This window comes from Dendrobates tinctorius, unplaced genomic scaffold (genome assembly GCF_039654945.1).
Source record: "Dendrobates tinctorius isolate UK_male_01 unplaced genomic scaffold, ASM3965494v1 ptg000020l, whole genome shotgun sequence".
Taxonomy (NCBI): Eukaryota; Metazoa; Chordata; class Amphibia; order Anura; family Dendrobatidae; genus Dendrobates; species Dendrobates tinctorius.
The window spans coordinates 17,479,195-17,497,907 of record NW_027361688.1 but is presented as its reverse complement, the minus strand read 5'-3'; the positions used below and the strand labels follow the sequence as shown (position 1 = coordinate 17,497,907).

At 44.3% G+C, this 18,713-nt stretch overlaps 1 protein-coding gene across 2 annotated transcripts in view; it reads left to right on the top strand.

Moving 5' to 3' along the window:
* The window catches only part of PRMT8 (protein arginine methyltransferase 8), a 134,006-nt gene extending 116,197 nt beyond the window's left edge, over window positions 1-17,809 (top strand). For both annotated transcript variants that reach the window (XM_073567808.1, XM_073567809.1), the window contains exons 9-10: window positions 14,675-14,796; window positions 17,433-17,809. In XM_073567808.1, coding sequence (XP_073423909.1) covers window positions 14,675-14,796; window positions 17,433-17,516 — 206 coding nt within the window. In that variant the 3' untranslated portion in view covers window positions 17,517-17,809. The remainder of the gene's footprint in view (window positions 1-14,674; window positions 14,797-17,432) is intronic.
* Window positions 17,810-18,713: the final 904 nt, after the last annotated feature.

Below are 18,713 nucleotides of genomic sequence, written 5' to 3'. Positions count from 1 at the left end.
CAATAGGTCGAAGGTTCCAGTAGCTCCGATGGTGTTGAGGTGGCCGCGTGGTCATTACAGGTTGTAAGCTTTTTTGAAGAGGTGGGTTTTCAGGTTCCGTCTGAAGGATCCAAATGTGGTGGATAACCAAACATGTTGGGGCACAGAATTCCAGATGATGGGGGATATTCGGGAGAAAATCTTGAAGGCAATTGGGTGAGGAGCGAATAAGCGTGGAGGAGAGGAGATCTTGGGAGGACCGGAGATTACGTGAGGGAAGATATTAGGAGATTAGTTCGGAAATATACGGAGGAGAAAGGTTATGAATGGCTTTGTAGGTGTTAGGAATCTGGGTCATTCTATGCTTATGCAGCAACCCAGATTCTCACATTTGTCTCCAGAGGCTAAGTCCCTTTTCCCTGCTTCTGAGCATGCTTACGGGACTAGCTCTCATTGGAGTTCAGGAGTCAGGTGCTCAGGTCCTGCTCCTGATTTGATTGGTTATGCTCGGGCCTCTGGAGGTTTCCAGCAGGTCCCGTACGCTATAAAAAGTGCGCATGGCCACTATGCCATGCGCTAGTATTTTCCAGACTTATCTTGCTATGTGTGTGAATGGTGACGGATGCATGGACTGGTGGCTGACTCATTATGAAACCCCTTCCCTCGGTTAATACGATTGGTGACAGAGTGTGTTCTTAGGTCAGCACCAGGTAGTGGCAAGCTGCGCCACAGTGCTCCCTCGCCTACACTAGCGTCCGTCGGTGCCCAGTTCTCGGCGCCGACGCTTGCGGCTTTAGTTGCCACTGCGCTGCATTAACAGCAGCTATTGGTGTTAGCGGCTGCGACACCACACGCTGCCTCCTGTGACGTTAACAGGGCCAGTGCCTTTGCATATATTTCTTGCAAGCGACTCTGTGTCTGAACAGAGCCGCTCCTAGCGTTCGGGTGAAGTTAACCCGTGTGCACTACTTTACCTTCTGGTGCATCTGCCATTACCCAGCAGCGGTCTTACCAACTACTGCACGGTGGACCCCGGGCGGCGAACGCACCTCTTATTATTTTATATCTGGTGCGTTCAGCCGACCATAACATAATACTAGCGCCAGGGTCTGGCTAAATGGCAGATCAGCAGCAACTCGTGCAATGCGTGCGACGGTTCGAGGCTCGCTTGACTACCCTTGAGAGGGCCCTCGCAGCTTCGCAGGCCACGGATGCTGCTGTCCAGGCACTTACGGATGCGGTGGGTCGTATGTCCATGTCCGCCCTTGCGCCGACAGTTACCCGCCTCCCGTTACCTGAGAAATATTCTGGGGATGGCGCCTCCTGTAGGGGTTTTATCAGCCAGTGCTCAATCCATCTGGAGCTGCTGGTTGCGCAATTCCCTACAGGACGGGCCAAGGTGGCCTTTATTACTTCCCTACTGTCGGGCAAGGCGCTGGAATGGGCAACGCCACTTTGGGAGCGTGGTGACCCGGATGTTCGGACCGCAGCTAATCTCCTTACCGCTATTAAGCAGGTGTTTCTCGGTCCACGGGTTACACATGATACCTCACTCCAATTGCTTGCCTTGTCTCAAGGATCACTCTCAGTAAGTCAATACGCCGTCCGTTTTCGGACACTGGCGTCTGAGTTAGAGTGGTCTGACAAGGCACTTATTCCAGTTTTTTGGAGAGGACTAGCTGAGCACGTAAAGGATGCTCTCTCCACTAGAGAGATCCCCACCACTCTGGAGGAGCTAATCTCCATCTCCTCCCGTATTGACCTCCGTTTTTCGGAGCATGGTTTGGAGCGTGCTAACACCAAACGTAGAGGTACTCCGGCTCCCAAATTTTTTGAGCCTTTGGATCTGCCCGAGCCAGAGGTTCTACCCCCCGAGCCCATGGAGGTGTCTCGCACCATTTCGGAGATATGTCTGGCGCAAGAGACCATGTGCGGTTGTCACCATCTGCCAGCTGCTTCTCAGGAAGACAGCGCCCCGCAATGGTCTGATTGCGAATCGGTTGGCGAGACTTTTGTCCCTCCTCGCCAGCGGCCTAAAGTTCTCGCGTGGGCACACGCGCCCAATGCGGACGGCCATCGTGGCTATATGCAGACCACGAAGTCACTGGCCGGTTCGTATTGGTGGCCGCACAGGGCTCGGGATGTAAAGAAATTCATTCGGGCATGCACCCTATGTGCTCGGGATAGCCTTCCCGAACGGAGAGCGGCTACGCCCGCCGATACACGGCGGCCTTCTCCTAAAACTCCCATTGTTTCCCGGGTGTCCCTCCTGAGACCTGGTGATCTGGTCTCCGACGATACCATCCGCATCTCCCGGTTTTCAGTTTCACCTACCGGGAGATCAGGCTCGCCTTTTGACGAGTATGAGACCTGTGCTGCTGTCGGGCACAGGCTGGTGGATCGGAGGGTTCAGGGAGGAGGGGGCCCTAGGAGGGGGGGTAATGTTAGGATTCTGGGTCATTCTATGCTTATGCAGCAACCCAGATTCTCACATTTGTCTCCAGAGGCTAAGTCCTTTTTCCCTGCTTCTGAGCATGCTTACGGGACTAGCTCTCATTGGAGTTCAGGAGTCAGGTGCTCAGGTCCTGCTCCTGATTTGATTGGTTATGCTCGGGCCTCTGGAGGTTTCCGGCAGGTCCCGTACGCTATAAAAAGTGCGCATGGCCGCTATGCCATGCGCTAGTATTTTCTAGACTTATCTTGCTATGTGTGTGAATGGTGACGGATGCATGGACTGGTGGCTGACTCATTATGAAACCCCTTCCCTCGGTTAATACGATTGGTGACAGAGTGTGTTCTTAGGTCAGCACCAGGTAGTGGCAAGCTACGCCACAGTGCTCCCTCGCCTACACTAGCGTCCGTCGGTGCCCAGTTCTCGGCGCCGACGCTTGCGGCTTTAGTTGCCGCTGCGCTGCATTAACAGCAGCTATTGGTGTTAGCGGCTGCGACGCCACACGCTGCCTCCTGTGACGTTAACAGGGCCAGCGCCTTTGCATATATTTCTTGCAAGCGACTCTGTGTCTGAACAGAGCCGCTCCTAGCGTTCGGGTGAAGTTAACCCGTGCGCACTACGTTACCTTGTGGTGCATCTGCCATTACCCAGCAGCGGTCTTACCAACTACCGCACGGTGGACCCCGGGCGGCGAACGCACCTCTTATTATTTTATATCTGGTGCGTTCCGCCGACCACAACAGTAGGTCAGTGTTAGTAGTTTAAACTGGATACCCTGGGAAATTGAGAACCAGTGAAGGGATTTGCAAAGAGGGGAAGCAGAAGTGTAGCGAGGAGAGTGATTAATTAGTCGGGCATCAGAGTTAAGGACGGACTGGAGGGGTGCAAGAGTGTTAGAAGGTAGGCCACAGAGGAGGATGTTGCAGTAGTCGAGGCGGGAGATGATGAGGGCATGCACAAGCATTTTAGTAGAGTGAGGGTTGAGGAAAGGACGGATTCTGGAAATATTTATGAGCTGGAAGCGACAGGAGGTGGCGAGAGCTTGGGTGTGCGGTTTGGAGGACAGGGCAGAGTCAAAGGATACTCCGAGGCAGCGGATTACTGGGACAGGGGAAAGTGTGAATTCATTTATTGTGATAATTAGTTCAGATTTGTCCACATTGAGGCTGAGGAAGCAAGAGGAGAAGGAGGATATGGCTGATAGACACTGTGGGATTCTGGAGAGCAGAGAGGTGACATCTGGGCCAGAGAGGTAGATCTGAGTGTCATCAGCATACAGGTGGTACTGGAAGCCATGGGACTTTATGAGTTGTCCCAGTCCAAGAGTATAGATTGAGAAAAGAAGGGGTCCTAGGACAGAGCCTTGAGGGACACCAACAGAGAGAGGGCGAGATGAGGAGGTAGTGTGGGAGTAGGAAACGCTAAATTTGCGGTTGGTAAGGTATGAGGAGATCCAGGATAGGGCAAGGTCTTTGACACCAAATGAAGAGAGGATCTTTAGTAGGAGACAGTGGTCAACTGTGTCGAAGGCAGGGGACAGGTCTAGAAGAAGGAGTATAGAGAAATGTCTGTTAGCTTTGTTTAACAACTCTGCTGGCATCGCTGCATGGCCTCCCATTCCTCACTCACCAACTTTCTCACTGCTCCAGGCCATGCTGTGATTTCTGTCTACTGCCAGCTCCATGCCATAGCCAAATAATAAAGCCATAAAATTCCCAAATAATAAAGCTATAAAATGCCCAAATAATAGAGCCATGTAATGTCCAAGTAATCAAGCCACACAACGAAATAACAGAGCTATTCAGTATCCAAAATAATAAATCTGGAAAATACTAAAATGATAAATCCATAAAATACCCAAATGATAAAGCTATAAAATGCCCAAATAATAGAGCCATAAAAAAGCTTTAATAATTCAGCCATACAATACCCAAATATCAGTAATTAAATAACAGCTATATAACGTGCCTAAATACTACAAATATACAGTTGGCATATAATATAGCAATACAGTGCCCTAATATTAGTGCCATACAATATCCAAATAATAGAGCCATAAAATGTCCAACTAATAGAGTCATACAAAGCCATAATACAGCTGTACAATATCAAAATAGTAAAGTCGTAAAATATATAACTAGTAAAGTTAAAAAAAATGGCCAAAACATAAAGCCATAAAATGATAGAGCCATACGAAGTCTTAATAGAGCCATACAAGACCTAAATAACATTCACTTTCACATGTGCAGCATCATGGAATCAACGGTCTTCTAGATATAAATAATAATGAAGTCACAACATGGACAAATAGAGCTGTAGAAAGCCCTAATTAAAGAGCCGTACAATATGCAAGGAATACAGCCATAGCATTCTCAAATAATAAAGGCATACAAAGCCACAATAGAGCAATACAATGCCCAAAATAATAAAGCTATAAAACACCCCAAAAAAAAACAGCCATAAAATTCCCAAATAATAGAGCAACAGTCTGAAAAATAAGATCCATAAAATACCCAAATAATAAAGCCATAATGTGTCCAAATAATAGAGCTATACAAAAGTGCTAAGAATAGAGCAATACAAAGCCTTATTAATAGAGCCATAAAATACCCAAAATAATAAAGCCTTAAAATACCCTAATAATAAAGCCACACAATGCCCAAATATCAAACAAATGCAATTTCCACACAGTATAGCTACTCAGTGCCCTAACAGTAGAACCATACAGTATCCAAATAATAGAGCCAGAAAACATCCAAATGATGGGTTCATAATTAAGCAATAGGGTGCCATATAATAGAGTCATACAATGTCCCATTTTTAGAGCCATAGGGTACCCAATAAAAAACACTCATACAGTACTTACTGGGTGTAATAGAAAATGCCTTTTGGTCTGTGGCTCCTGTGGATCAGGCAAGCTCTCTGTGACTGCAGCGCTATAGCATATACACAAACAAGTAGCACTCTGAACACAGTATTGTATATACAGTGGGTGAAATAAGTATTAAAAACCTCACCTCTCATTCAGGGCATTCTCCCACAGGATTAGAGGAAGATGAGGGAGATAATCCCTCATTTTTCGATTGTTCAATTAGACTGCATATTTGTCCTCCAAGTTGTGCAGACTAGTAAACCACAGGTGGCTGATGCAACACGTAATCAGCAGGCATTCTGTGGTGCCCCCAGGAGCATGGTCGCCACAGTGGCATTGCCTTCCTCCAGGGAGGGTGATGCCAGGCTTGGAAGCAATGAAGGGTCTCTCTAGCAGTTAACCATGTCATGCAACACGGTTCCCTCTCCAGGCCAGCAGAGGGAGCTCTGAACCAATACTAAGGGGAGGAGTGCTCTCTGAGGGCCAGGAAGGGAAATTAGTCAGTTAGTGTGAGGAGGCCGAAGTGTGTAGACGTGTGGAGAGAAACTGGAGGTTGAGCTGAGGATAGAGAGCTCCCTCCCAGTGATAGCGCATGATCTGGAGTCTGGTCTCCATGGTTGTATGGATACTGAAGGTCCTGCAACAGAAACCAGAGGAGTAGGAAGCTGTAAATGCTCTATTCCCACCTAAGACTCGGAGGCACAACAGCGACGGGTGAGCCGAGAGATAGAGGGCTACAGCTGTCTGCCATGCGAGGTAGTTCTAAGAGAAGAGAAGGAGGAACTTCAGTGTTACACAGTACTGCATGTACCTCAAGCAAGCGCTAGGAAGGAGACTACACAACCTATCTGACAGAGAGATTCCTGAGTTGCTTCCAGGCTAGCCTGCTCTTGCGCCATCTGTAATCGGGACCCTGGACTGTGTTTGCCAAGTAAAGGTAAAGAAACTGCACCCTGTTGTGTCCTTGCCTTCTTCCTACAAACTCTCCGGCACTGCTACATCCTTGTGCCATACACTGCACCCTCGTCCCCAATACCTTTCTACACTGCCCTGGGACCAACAGCCCTGCCTGTGGAGGGCTACAACATCACCGCTGCACTACACCATCAGTCCCAGAGGATCTGCATGCAGCGTCGGCTTAACAAAAACCAGTGAACAAGCCTTTAAAAGCGGATAGATGTGGATTATGGCCACCTCTTATTAGTGCTTTTACGGCATTTTTGCACCTATGGAAAGCCTTGATAAAGTGCCAAAAAAAGCCTCTTAAAAAAGGCAGCAAACAGGTCAATTACACATGTAATCTGCACAAAAAAATACTGCAAAAGTGCCGCAAAAAACTCTACAAAAACGACCCAAACATGTCCCAAGTAAGTAATATATATTTCCATGTTCTGTAGCTGAACTTATCCATTAACTTCTTGTTATTAGTCCAAATCATTCATGTCCAGTGAATTTAAGCTCCGGCTGAATTTCTGGAGGAAACAAATTTTGTAGTGATTGGTTTCAATTCACATTCATATGTAAGTGATTTAACTCAAGCCCCAATTTCAATAATGTGATTTCTCCAGAAAGGCTCAGTTAGAAAAAGGTTTTCAGTTTCAATTTGCAAGCTGTCACAATATTAGGGAAAGAGCAGACACGGATATTTGGAAGCTCGTTTCCTAAGACCCCTGTCAACGTCTCCGCCTAAAGTCCTAAATTAGATGTTACTTGCGTCTGGAATACAGATCAGGATGATCGTCCTTCCACAGAAAACATATTTGGTGCCAACAATAAAAGTTAACAAAGATGCTAAGAATGAGAATGGTATTTTGGAAATTTGGGCCATAATTCTTGAAGGAGTTTTTTCGGGACACCCCTCACTGTGAGCCGCAATCAAGAACTGCCCCAGAGTCCTAGAAATATGCATCAGGGAGGACACTAAGTACACCTTATTAAAGTCTTCTGAGCAGATGAAGTGACAAGCAGACAAGCAGGTATGGACTGGGGCTAAAATTCAGCCCTGGCATCACCCAGGCCCATGCTGTCCCTATCCCCAATCACCAGATAGGGATATATTACTAATATTACCCTGGATGGAGGAAAGCAGGATTTACTACAAGACCAATATTTCCAATGATACCTCTGTCACAACCCTTAACAGTATGAGTGTCTTGAGACACCAATTCTGTTAACAACATAGCTGACAAGGCAGCCTGTCATGAACTCATTTTCTGCTCCACCAGTTGAGAGTTCCCCTTCCGTTCTCCCTCTGGTGGTGACAGGAGGTAGTGCGGTTGGTTTAAGTGGTAGTGATCTGCCACCTGATGAGGAAGATAACGATTGGATCTCTGGAGTATCAGACTGGATATAAGACAGCCGACGCCCTATGCGGGTGCTGGTGATTCAGTCTGCTTCTCAGGTCCTGGACTTCAGCTCTCTTCCAGTCTTCTCAAGTTAAGTTTGTTTTTTGCTATTGTTCACACTTGCGCTTGTTGGTCAATTCAGTTTTTTGTGTAATCAGCCTGCCCCTGCTGGGGCTATGCTGAAATTCCACTCCTATTAATCAGTATTTGCCAATCTGCTTTTTGTCCCTTATTAGATTGGCCTCTTTTTTGCTCTGTCTCAGAATATTTCAGAGTGCTGATATAGGTTTAGAAGTCTAGTGACTTCAGGGTTAATTTTGCTATCAGAAGTGTTGGACAATATTTTTGTAGGTTTTTTTGGCAGATTACAGACAGTGTCTTTCCTTTTCTGTCCTTTTTAGTTAGCCGGGCCCCATCGTTTGCTCAGCCTATTTTCCTGCCTTTGGATGTGTTTTCATCTTGCTTCACCATCAATACATGTGGGGGGCTGTCTTTCCTTTGGGGTCTGCTCTGGGGCAGTTAGTTTTCCTCTTTTCCAGCTTTAGGCTTATGTAGTTCTCCGGTTGTGACGAGGCGTCAAGGACCAACGTAGGAACGCTCCACGACTGCTTCTAGTTGTGCGGTTAAGATCAGGGATATGCAATCTGCATAGTTACCAACTTCTCTGGTTTTCTGAGACTTAGCTTGCTGTTTTTTCCTCCTCGGTTTCCCATTCACAACAGAATCACCAGCCATGCCGCAGATTCTAGGGTACTCAAAAGCAGGGAAGAATTGTTAGAGAAAGAAAAAAAAAGTGTCAGAATTTTTTTTTTTTATTATGTATTTTTTTCTCTGGGGCCGTAGGAGGATTTTTTTTCCTAATGGAGATTAAGCAACTGTCTGATCGTGTGGAGCAGCTCGCTGCTGAAGTACAGGGAATTTCCACCTACCTTATTCAGTCACATGCTGCTGAACCCAAGACTCCTACTCCTGATATGTTTTCTGTGGATCGATCTAAATTTCTGAATTTTAAGAAAAATTTTAAATTATTTTTTGCTTTGAAGCCTAACTCATCAGGGAGCTCTGTGCAGCAGGTTAAAATTGTCATCTCCTTGCTGCGCGGCGATCCCCAAGATTGGGCTTTTTCTCTGACACTTGAAAATCCTATTCTGACTAATGTGGATGCATTTTTTCAGGCCTTGGGGTTGTTGTATGATGAACATAATGCCGATGATCAAGCTGAGAGAACCCTGTTGGCATTAAACCAGGGTCAGGATCCTGCAGAGTTGTACTGTCAAAAATTCCAAAAGTGGGCGGTCCTTACTACATGGAATGATAGTGCATTGGCAGCTCTCTTTTGGAAAGGTTTGTCAGAGACCGTAAAAGATGTTATGGTGGGATTTCCTGTTCCCTCTGGTCTGAATGATTCTATGTCATTAGCCATTCAAGTTGATCGGCGTTTACGTGAACGTAAAACTACACGGGAGGCTCTGCAACCTTTTGAACAAATGTCTGAACCTATGCAATGTGATGGGGTTTTGTCTAGGGCGCAACGTCGGGAGTTTAGAAGGCGTAATAAGCTGTGTTTTTTCCGTGGGGACGCCTCTCATACTATTTCTGTCTGCCCTAAATGAGAGAAACGTTTTGCACACACATTTGCTGTGGGCAGTATACAACCTAAGTTCCTTTTGGCAATTACTCTGATCTGCTCCTTGTCCACATTTTCCACTAAGGCTTTTGTGGATTCAGGAGCAGCTCTGAATCTGATGGATTTGGACTTTGCTAAACGTTGTGGTTTGTCCATGACGCCTCTGCAGACACCCATTCCTTTGAGGGGTATTGATGCCACTCCTTTGGCGGAGAATAAACCTCAGTTTTGGACCCAGGTGATAATGCGAGTTGCCCCAGACCACCAAGAAAATTGTAAATTTTTGGTGCTGCATAATTTGCATGATACTATTTTCCTGGGGTTCCCCTGGTTGCAAACTCATAACCCAGTTTTGGATTGGAAATCTGTGTCTGTGGTGAGTTGGGGTTGTCAGTGTGTTCTTAGGGACGCTCCTGTTTTCTCCACCTCTCCTCAGTCTCATGATATTCCTGATTATCTGGCTGATTTCTCTGATGTTTTTAGTGAGAGTAAGTCTGCGTCTTTGCCTCCTCATAGGAGTTATGACTGTGCAATTGAGTTGATGCCTGGGTGTAAATTTCCCAAGGGTCGGCTTTTCAACTTATCAGTACCCGAGCACGAGGCTATGCGATCCTATATTAAGGAGTCGTTGGAGAAGGGTCATATTAGACCATCCTCGTCACCGTTAGGCGCTGTTTTTTTTGTGGCCAAGAAAGATGGTTCATTAAGACCGTGTATTGATTATCGTTCCCTTAACAAGATGACGGTTAAATATCAGTACCCGTTACCTCTGATGTCTGATTTATTCTCCAGAGTTAAGAGTGCCTGCTGGTTTACTAAGCTTAACCTCAGGGGGGCGTATAATCTTATTCGCATTAAGCACTGGGATGAATGGAAGACAGCGTTTAATACTCCGGAGGGACATTTTGAGTACCTGGTGATGCCTTTTGGGCTCACTAATGCCCCTTCTGTCTTCCAGTCCTTTATGAATATTTTCCGAGACTTTGTGGATAAGTTTTTGATCATCTATCTAGATGATATTTTGATCTTTTCTAGTGATTGGGATTCCCATGTGGAACATGTCCGGATTTTGAGGGAGAATTCCCTGTTTGTTAAGGGATTGAAGTGCCTCTTTGGTGTACAGAGGGTTTCATTTTTGGGATTTATCTTGTCTCCATCGACTATTGAAATGGACCCGGCCAAGGTACAGGCTATTTATGATTGGGTTCAGCCTACTTCTCTGAAGGCTCTCCAGAAGTTTTGGGGTTTTTCTAATTTCTATCGTAAATTTATAGGTAATTTTTCTAGTTTTGTCAAACCACTGACTGATCTGACCAAGAAGGGAGCTGATGTGCTGAATTGGTCTCCTGAGGCTGTCTCAGCATTTCAGGAGCTTAAGCGGAGATTTACTTCAGCTCCACTTTTACGGCAACCTGATGTCTCACTTCCATTTCAAGTGGAGGTGGACGCTTCTGAGATTGGTGCAGGAGCTGTGTTGTCCCAAAAAGACCCTGTGACTTCTAAGATGAATCCTTGTGCCTTCTTTTCTCAAAAGTTTTCCCCATCTGAACGCAACTATGACGTGGGGAATCGGGAATTGTTGGCCATGAAATGGGCATTTGAGGAGTGGAGACATTGGTTGGAGGGAGCTAGACATCAATTTGTGGTCCTCACTGATCACAAGAATCTGATTTATCTGGAGTCGGCCAAACGCTTGAATCCTAGACAGGCTAGATGGGCCTTGTTTTTCACGCGTTTTAATTTTGTGGTATCTTTTCTTCCAGGCACTAAGAATGTTAAGGCAGACGCCCTTTCTAGGAGTTTCTTTGCTGATTCTCTTAATGTGACCGAGCCTACTACTATCCTAGGTGAGGGGGTAGTTCTTTCTGCCATTTCGCCTGATTTGAGATGCGCCCTGGAGGAATTTCAGGAGGATAAACCAGAGTGTTGCCCTATGGGAAGATTGTATGTTCCTGACCAGTGGAGAAAGAGAGTGATGTCTGAAGTCCATTGCTCCGCATTGCCTGGTCATCCGGGTATTTTTGGTACCAGAGATTTGGTGAGTCGGTCGTTTTGGTGGCCTGCCTTATCTCGTGATGTCAGGAATTTTGGACAGTCCTGTGGGACTTGTTCTCGGTCTAAACCCTGCTCTCGTTCTAGTGGGTTGCTGATGCCACTGGTGGTGCCCAAGAGGCCATGGACCCATATCTCAATGGATTTAATTTCTGATCTTCCAGTCTCTCAGAGAATGACTGTTATCTGGGTGATTTGTGATAGATTTTCGAAGATGGTCCATCTTGTACCACTCCCAAAGTTGTCATCTTCCACTGAGTTGGTGCCCTTGTTTTTACAACAGGTGGTTCGGTTACACGGGATTCCTGAGAACATTGTGTCCGATAGAGGGGTCCAGTTTGTTTCCAGATTCTGGAAAGCCTTTTGTTCCAATCTGGGAATTCAGTTTTCCTTCTCCTCCGCGTTTCATCCCCAGACCAATGGGCAGACTGAGAGAACAAATCAGACCCTGGAGTCTTATTTATGATGTTTTATATCTGCTGATCAAGATGATTGGCTCTCATTTTTGCCCTTGGCCGAATTTGCGCTGAACAATAGAGCTAGTTCTGCCACTCTGATGTCACCCTTTTTCTGTAATTTTGGGTTTCATCCTCGATTCTCTTCAGGGCAAGTGGAATCTTCGTCCTGCCCAGGTGTGGACACTATGGTTGTGAGAATGCAGCAGATATGGGACCAAGTGGTGGATAAGTTGTCACTCTCTCAGGAAAAGGTCCAGCGTTTTTCAAACCGGCGTAGGACCATTGGTCCCCGGTTTAAAGTGGGTGATATGGTGTGACTGTCATCTAAGAATATTCCTATGAAGGTTGCATCTCCAAAATTTAAGCCAAGATTTATTGGACCTTATAAGATTTTGGAGATTCTTAATCCTGTTTCTTTTCGATTGGCTCTTCCAGTTACGTTCAAAATCCATAACGTATTTCACAAATCACTGTTGAAGAGGTTTGTTGAGCCAGTAGTTCCTGTGGCGGCACCTCCTGATCCTGTATTGGTTAAAGGCAATGTGGAATATGAGATAGAGAAAATATTGGACTCTCGTTTGGTTAGACGGAGACTCCAGTATTTGGTCAAATGGAAGGGTTATGGCCAGGAGGATAATTCTTGGGTCTCTGCCTCTGATGTTCATGCCAATAAATTGGTTCGTGCTTTTCACCGGGCCCATCCTGATCGGCCTGGTGGCATGGATGAGGGTTCGGTGACCACTCCTCAAGGGGGGGGGTACTGTCATGAACTCATTTTCTGCTCCACCAGTTGAGAGTTCCCCTTCCGTTCTCCCTCTGGTGGTGACAGGAGGTAGTGCAGTTGGTTTAAGTGGTAGTGATCTGCCACCTGATGAGGAAGATAACGATTGGATCTCTGGAGTATCAGACTTGATATAAGACAGCCGATGCCCTATCCGGGTGCTGGTGATAGTCTGCTTCTCAGGTCCTGGACTTCAGCTCTCTTCCAGTCTTCTCAAGTTAAGTTTGTTTTTTGCTATTGTTCACACTTGCGCTTGTTGGTCAATTCAGTTTTTTGTGTGATCAGCCTGCCCCTGCTGGGGCTATGCTGAAATTCCACTCCTATTAATCAGTATTTGCCAATCTGCTTTTGGTCCCTTATTATATTGGCCTCTTTTTTGCTCTGCCTCAGAATATTTCAGAGTGCTGATATAGGTTTAGAAGTCTAGTGACTTCAGGGTTAATTTTGCTATCAGAAGTGTTGGACAATATTTTTGTAGGTTTTTTTTGGCAGATTGCAGACAGTGTCTTTCCTTTTCTGTCCTTTTTAGTTAGCCGGGCCCCATCGTTTGCTCAGCCTATTTTCCTGCCTTTGTTTGTATTTTCATCTTGTTTCAATGTCAAAACATGTGGGGGGCTGTCTTTCCTTTGGGGTCTGCTCTGGTGCAGTTAGTTTTCCTCTTTTCCAGCTTTAGGCTTATGTAGTTCTCCGGTTGTGACAAGGCGTCTAGGACCAACGTAGGAACGCTCCACGACTGCTTCTAGTTGTGCGGTTAAGATCAGGGATCTGCAATCTGCATAGTTACCAACTTCTCTGGTATTCTGAGACTTAGCTTGTTGTCTTTTTTTCCTCCTCGGTTTCCCATTCATAACAGCAGCCCATGACCAGAGAGGCGCTTCTGGCATTTGCCAGAATGGCCAGTTGGCCAGTCCGGCCCTGCAGACAAGAGATGCCTGGACCCTTCAAGCTCAAACTCCCGGCTTCCTTACGCATTCCCAGTTAATTTCATGTGTCTCTCCTCAAGCTTGTTATCCTCAGTACTTTTTTCAAAGATCCTGGTACCACTCCTGCTCCAGTCAGCACTGAAGACGTTTTCAAGATAGAGAACATTCTGGCCACCAAGAGTTAAAAGGAAAAAACTTTTTTTGTGGATTGGAAGGGGTTCTGTCCTGAGGAGAGGTCCTGGGAGCCCAGGGAGAACATCCATACCCCCCTCTTCCTGGAGAGATAGTGTAGTGCCGACGTCCCTGCACTCTACCCCGGCAGGGCAGCTGACCCCCAAGTCGTTACTGCCTCCTGTCTCCTGGGGGTCAGCTGCCATCCACTTAAGATCAGTCTTGGAGTAGCACCTAGTTTCGCCTTCCTCGTCCCTCCTCAGATCATGGTATCATCAGCCGCCGTACACCCGAGGTCCGACTTGGCGAGCCACCTTATCACACTCCTCCAGGCTCTCCTTGGAACATGTCCGTTACAGAAGTGCTAATTGAAATGGGATCTTTTCCATCTCTGCTCAGCAACCCTGGAAACCTGCCTTAGTTCTTTAGTCAGTTTGGCATGCCAGGGTTGCCTGTTGATTGTGCAGTTTTTGGTATGTGTGGCAGGCTGACTGATTCGAGAGCTGTAGATATTGTGGTATTATATAAAGCAGCAGCATCTGCAGTATCTACAGCTGCTATCAATCTATCAAAATTCAGTGAGTATTTTTGATCTAGCGATCTATCAAAACCTTCAACAAGGCTCTTCTCTGACAAAGTGTTCCTCTCCATTTTGCCAAGCCCTGGCACCTGTACACACATTTAGAGGACTGGTAGAAGGTTTGATGGCATGGCCTAAAAAAGAGTAAAGCATTAAATATGTTCTCTTGCTTTCTAAGTCTAAAGTAGTCTTGCGCTCACTTATTTCTGTGTATACCATACTTTTTTCCCCTATGTTTCAGGTGGGGATGAAGTTCTAGACTACTTTGGGTAGGGTATCAATGAATATTTGATCAAATTTCCTCCATCAGCCTAAATCGACCCCTAGTTACACTATCATTTTTTTGTTTTGCAGGTACCGTACTTTCTATAATGAAGGAATTCTGTCTATTATCTATCATTTTGATGTTTTTGTCATTTTCTTTTCCTCCTCAGCCCCAGATGCTCCATATACACACTGGAAGCAAACTGTATTCTACTTGGAAGATTACCTGACTGTACGAAGAGGAGAAGAACTGTATGGAACGATATCTATGAAACCAAATGCTAACAACATCGTAAGTTATGTGCACAGCTGCCTCATCTACTGAAGTATAATAGCATGTAGCTAGAAGTCTCCACTGGACCTCCTCTGAGGCCCTACATGAGATGGAGACCCCAGCTAATGTTTGCCCTATTTAACATCAGACTAGGAATCTTTGGGCCACCAAAATCATTGAGGTTCTTCGAAGCATTTGTGCAGAACATGTTCACTTTCGATTGGGTCATGTATATCAAATAGGTTATTTGTGATGAGCCCATGAGAAATAAATCCTACACGACCCAAAGTCATCCCCAAATGGACATTTGAAGCCTTTTTATATTAGTTACTCTAAATCGTGTTGGAATCTTGGACCACAAGAATATCTTCTGATGGGACAGTGTGACCGTGGCCCATAACCCCATGTTTTTTCCTCCTCACCAGTAGAAATCAGTCTTTTTCATCTCTGTAGGCACGAATGATGATAGATAAGATAAAAGATACAGGAAAATAAGAAACAGGAGCCTCGCCTAACACCGGACCCTCCTTTTTCTACACATTTATGGTGGCACATACTTGCAAACATTTTTGGGATAAAAGGGAGACCTCCCGGGCTACTAGAAGAGTTGTCAAATCTCCTGGACAACACAGAAGAAAACATCGTTCCTTGGGCATGGCTTAAAACTCAGTCTACAGTTGAGTAAAAAGATTAGTAAGACCCTGGTTTAGCCGCTGCATCGGTAGCCTGCCCGGTGCCCCTACTAATCAAGAGGTGCCAGGAAGTAAAAGATGGCCATGGTCTAACAATGAGGCTGCTGATCTCAATCGTTGTAAATCTTTTTGCCCAACTTTAAGCCCAATTAGAGATGAAGAAATATTGATTCTAAGCAAATTGGATTTGTCACAAGTTTTTCACTACATACATTTCTTTTATGGTCCAGGAAGGGGTTAAAATTCAATAAAACATTATAAGCACCTATCTGTCCTGCTACCTTCAAGTGGGGAATGACGGGTGTCAGTGACCTACATTGGCACTTGTAACTGCTTGAGGAGAAGGCAGCATCGGTGGAGCCGAAGAGAAGACCAGAGACCAAAGGAAGATCCCAAGCGAAGACCAGAGTAACGAGTGAGGAGCTAACGAAGTAGGACACTTGTAAGCCCAAGACAAAGTATAATCTTTTAATATTTTTAAGCCCTTCCTGGACCTCAGTGATTTATTATGTTTTGGGGTAACTGTAAAAGCCTATTTGGGTCACTTCCGATTCACTTGCAACAAATCAAAAGAATTTAACCAAAATTGACCCGAATCAATTTTTTTAGAATTTCTCATCTCCAATCCTAATGATCAAGGTTCATATTCGGTGAGTGAAAAATGAGCTTGTTTATTCTATACAAAATTGGCAACTCTTGATTTTTCCTTTTTAAAAGTTGCTAAGTGTGAGTTGCCCAAAAAAAGGGGCAAATTCTTTTATGTATACCCCAACTCTGGGCAAGGATGCAGCAAGGCAAAATGAGTGTGTTTATTCTTTAAAAATTTGGCAACCCTTGATTTCTCCTAATGAGAATTTTTAAAATTTGGTAAGTGTGACTTTCCCCCCCCCAAAAAAAGGCCAATCTTTCTATGTATGCTCCAGCTCTGGGCAAGAAAAATAAATGATTACCTAAAAAAAAAAAAAAAAGGTAATTATTACAGGATACTGCTGCTCAGTAGGCAGGATGCAGCAAGCGGTACCCGGCTGCTGGCATTGCGCTTCCTCTGCAAATGCTCATGCTCCTCACCGGTCAATCCACAGCTAATCCGAGACGATGATGCAATATTAAAATGCACCTTGTGAAAGCTCAGAAATCCAAAAATTCAAAGGATAAGCATCATATGGGGTCTCATGATCAGGGTCACTTTATGGGGCAATGGTGTCAGTGGCAACATAAGGGGCATCCTAACATCACCCATAGGAACCGTTCAGAAGAGGTACAGGCTTTAACACCAGAATTACGTTTTTTTGGTTGAGGCGACATTGCAATAAAATGCACTAATAGACAAACAAAACATTGTATACACACCAATATGGTTTCAATAAAAACGTCATCTCAATGCGCAAAAAAATAAGCCCTTACCCAGCCCCAGATCACGAAAATTGGAACTGCTACAGGTCTCGGAAATGGCACCATTTTTATTTTTACAAACTTTGGATTTTTTTCACCACTTAAATAAAAAAGAACCTAGACATGTTTGGTGTCTATGAACTCGTAATGACCTGGAGAATCATACTGGTAGGTCAGTTTTAGTATATAGTGAACATGGTAAAAAAAAAAACTGTGGAATTGCACTTTTTTTTTGCAATTTCACCGCACTTGGAATTTTTTCACCGTTTTCCCGTACACTATATGGTAAAATTCATGATGTTGTTCCAAAGTACAACTCGTCTCTCAAAAAAAAAGTCCTCACACGACCATATTGATGGAAAAATAATAAAAAAAAGTTAAGGCTCTGGGAAGAAGGGTAGCAAAAATCGGAAATGCAAAAATGGAAAATCCCAAAGTGGAAAAGGGTTAAGGTTGAGCTGTAGATAGCATATTACAGATCTGTAATCCAGCCTCACACATGGGACCTTAGCCTAAATCATGTCAGTGGTCACCATTAACAGATACTAATATATTTGCTATTCTTTACAGCGAGATCTGGATTTCACGGTAGAATTGGATTTCAAAGGCCAGTTGTGCGAAGCTTCTATATCTCACGATTACAAAATGCGTTAGGACAAGAGACCGAGTCTCGTTACCCCTCTACCTGCCATACTTGAAGCAGCCGACACTTCTGAAGAAGGAAATCGGTCACTGGAAAGACAGATCAGCTTCACGACAAGAGGAGACGAACAAAAAAAAATTCATAATATCATGAATTCTTTGTGTTGGAAGTAACTAATAAATGAGATGAGCAAATATTCCATGTATGTTACTCAATGGTGTCAGTTGTGGTTTGAAGTCCTTGATGGGAATGTCTGATATTGAGATGCTTGTATTATGGCAATAAAGTGATGCATACTATGAAACGTCTACGTTCTTTTTGGGGGGATTAAACATTGTATCGCTTGTGATCATTGTCTCAATTTTCTCCTATTTTAACATACTGGCTGCCTGGAGCCGCCACTAGAGGGAGCTCAAGAAAAAGTATACAATAAGGTCCTGAGCTCCCTCTAGTGGTGGCTGCCGGAAATCAAAATATTTGGAGCCCTGTATTTAAAGCCAATCATTTTAAAGATATTATGGAAAAAAAAATTTCGAAGAATTTAGGACCTTGTGGAGTAAAGATGGATATGAACTGTAAGAAGTTCTAGTTAAGTTTTTGTAGAGAAGGTAAAATAATGTGCCAATTGGTCTTACTTTTTAATTAAGCCACAAATAAAACGTAAGGTGCTTTATTAAAATCTATACACATACAAAAGGGGAACATAATTTATTTACACATAAAGCAATACAATAAAATTTGGAAAAACTTATATTTTACATTTAATATAAACAATAGAACATAAAATATTTCTATTTAATAATTTTTGCTTTTTTTATTATCATAAGAAGTAATCCTTTCTATAAATAAAAAAAATAGATTTTATATAGTTCTATTGTGCTCACCCTGTCTTTATTCAAAGTTCCAAGCAAATTCTTTAATGCTTACGGACACATTTTACACATAATTTACATATAGACATAATCTATCTAAAAAAAAATAAAAAAATATTTTGCTCTCCTTAAGATCCAGTAAGTATTCTAGTCCAGAGCTGACTTCAGAAACTAAATGGTTTCCCCTAGGAGAAGTCAACAGTGTGTTGATAAGTGTATCATGAACAGGTTTGCAAAAAAGGATTTTGAAATTCTAAAAGAAAAATTAAATAAAGTCCCACCCCTGAGGATCTATTTTAGGGTAACATAAATGCCACTACAATTGTGGGGGTCCAA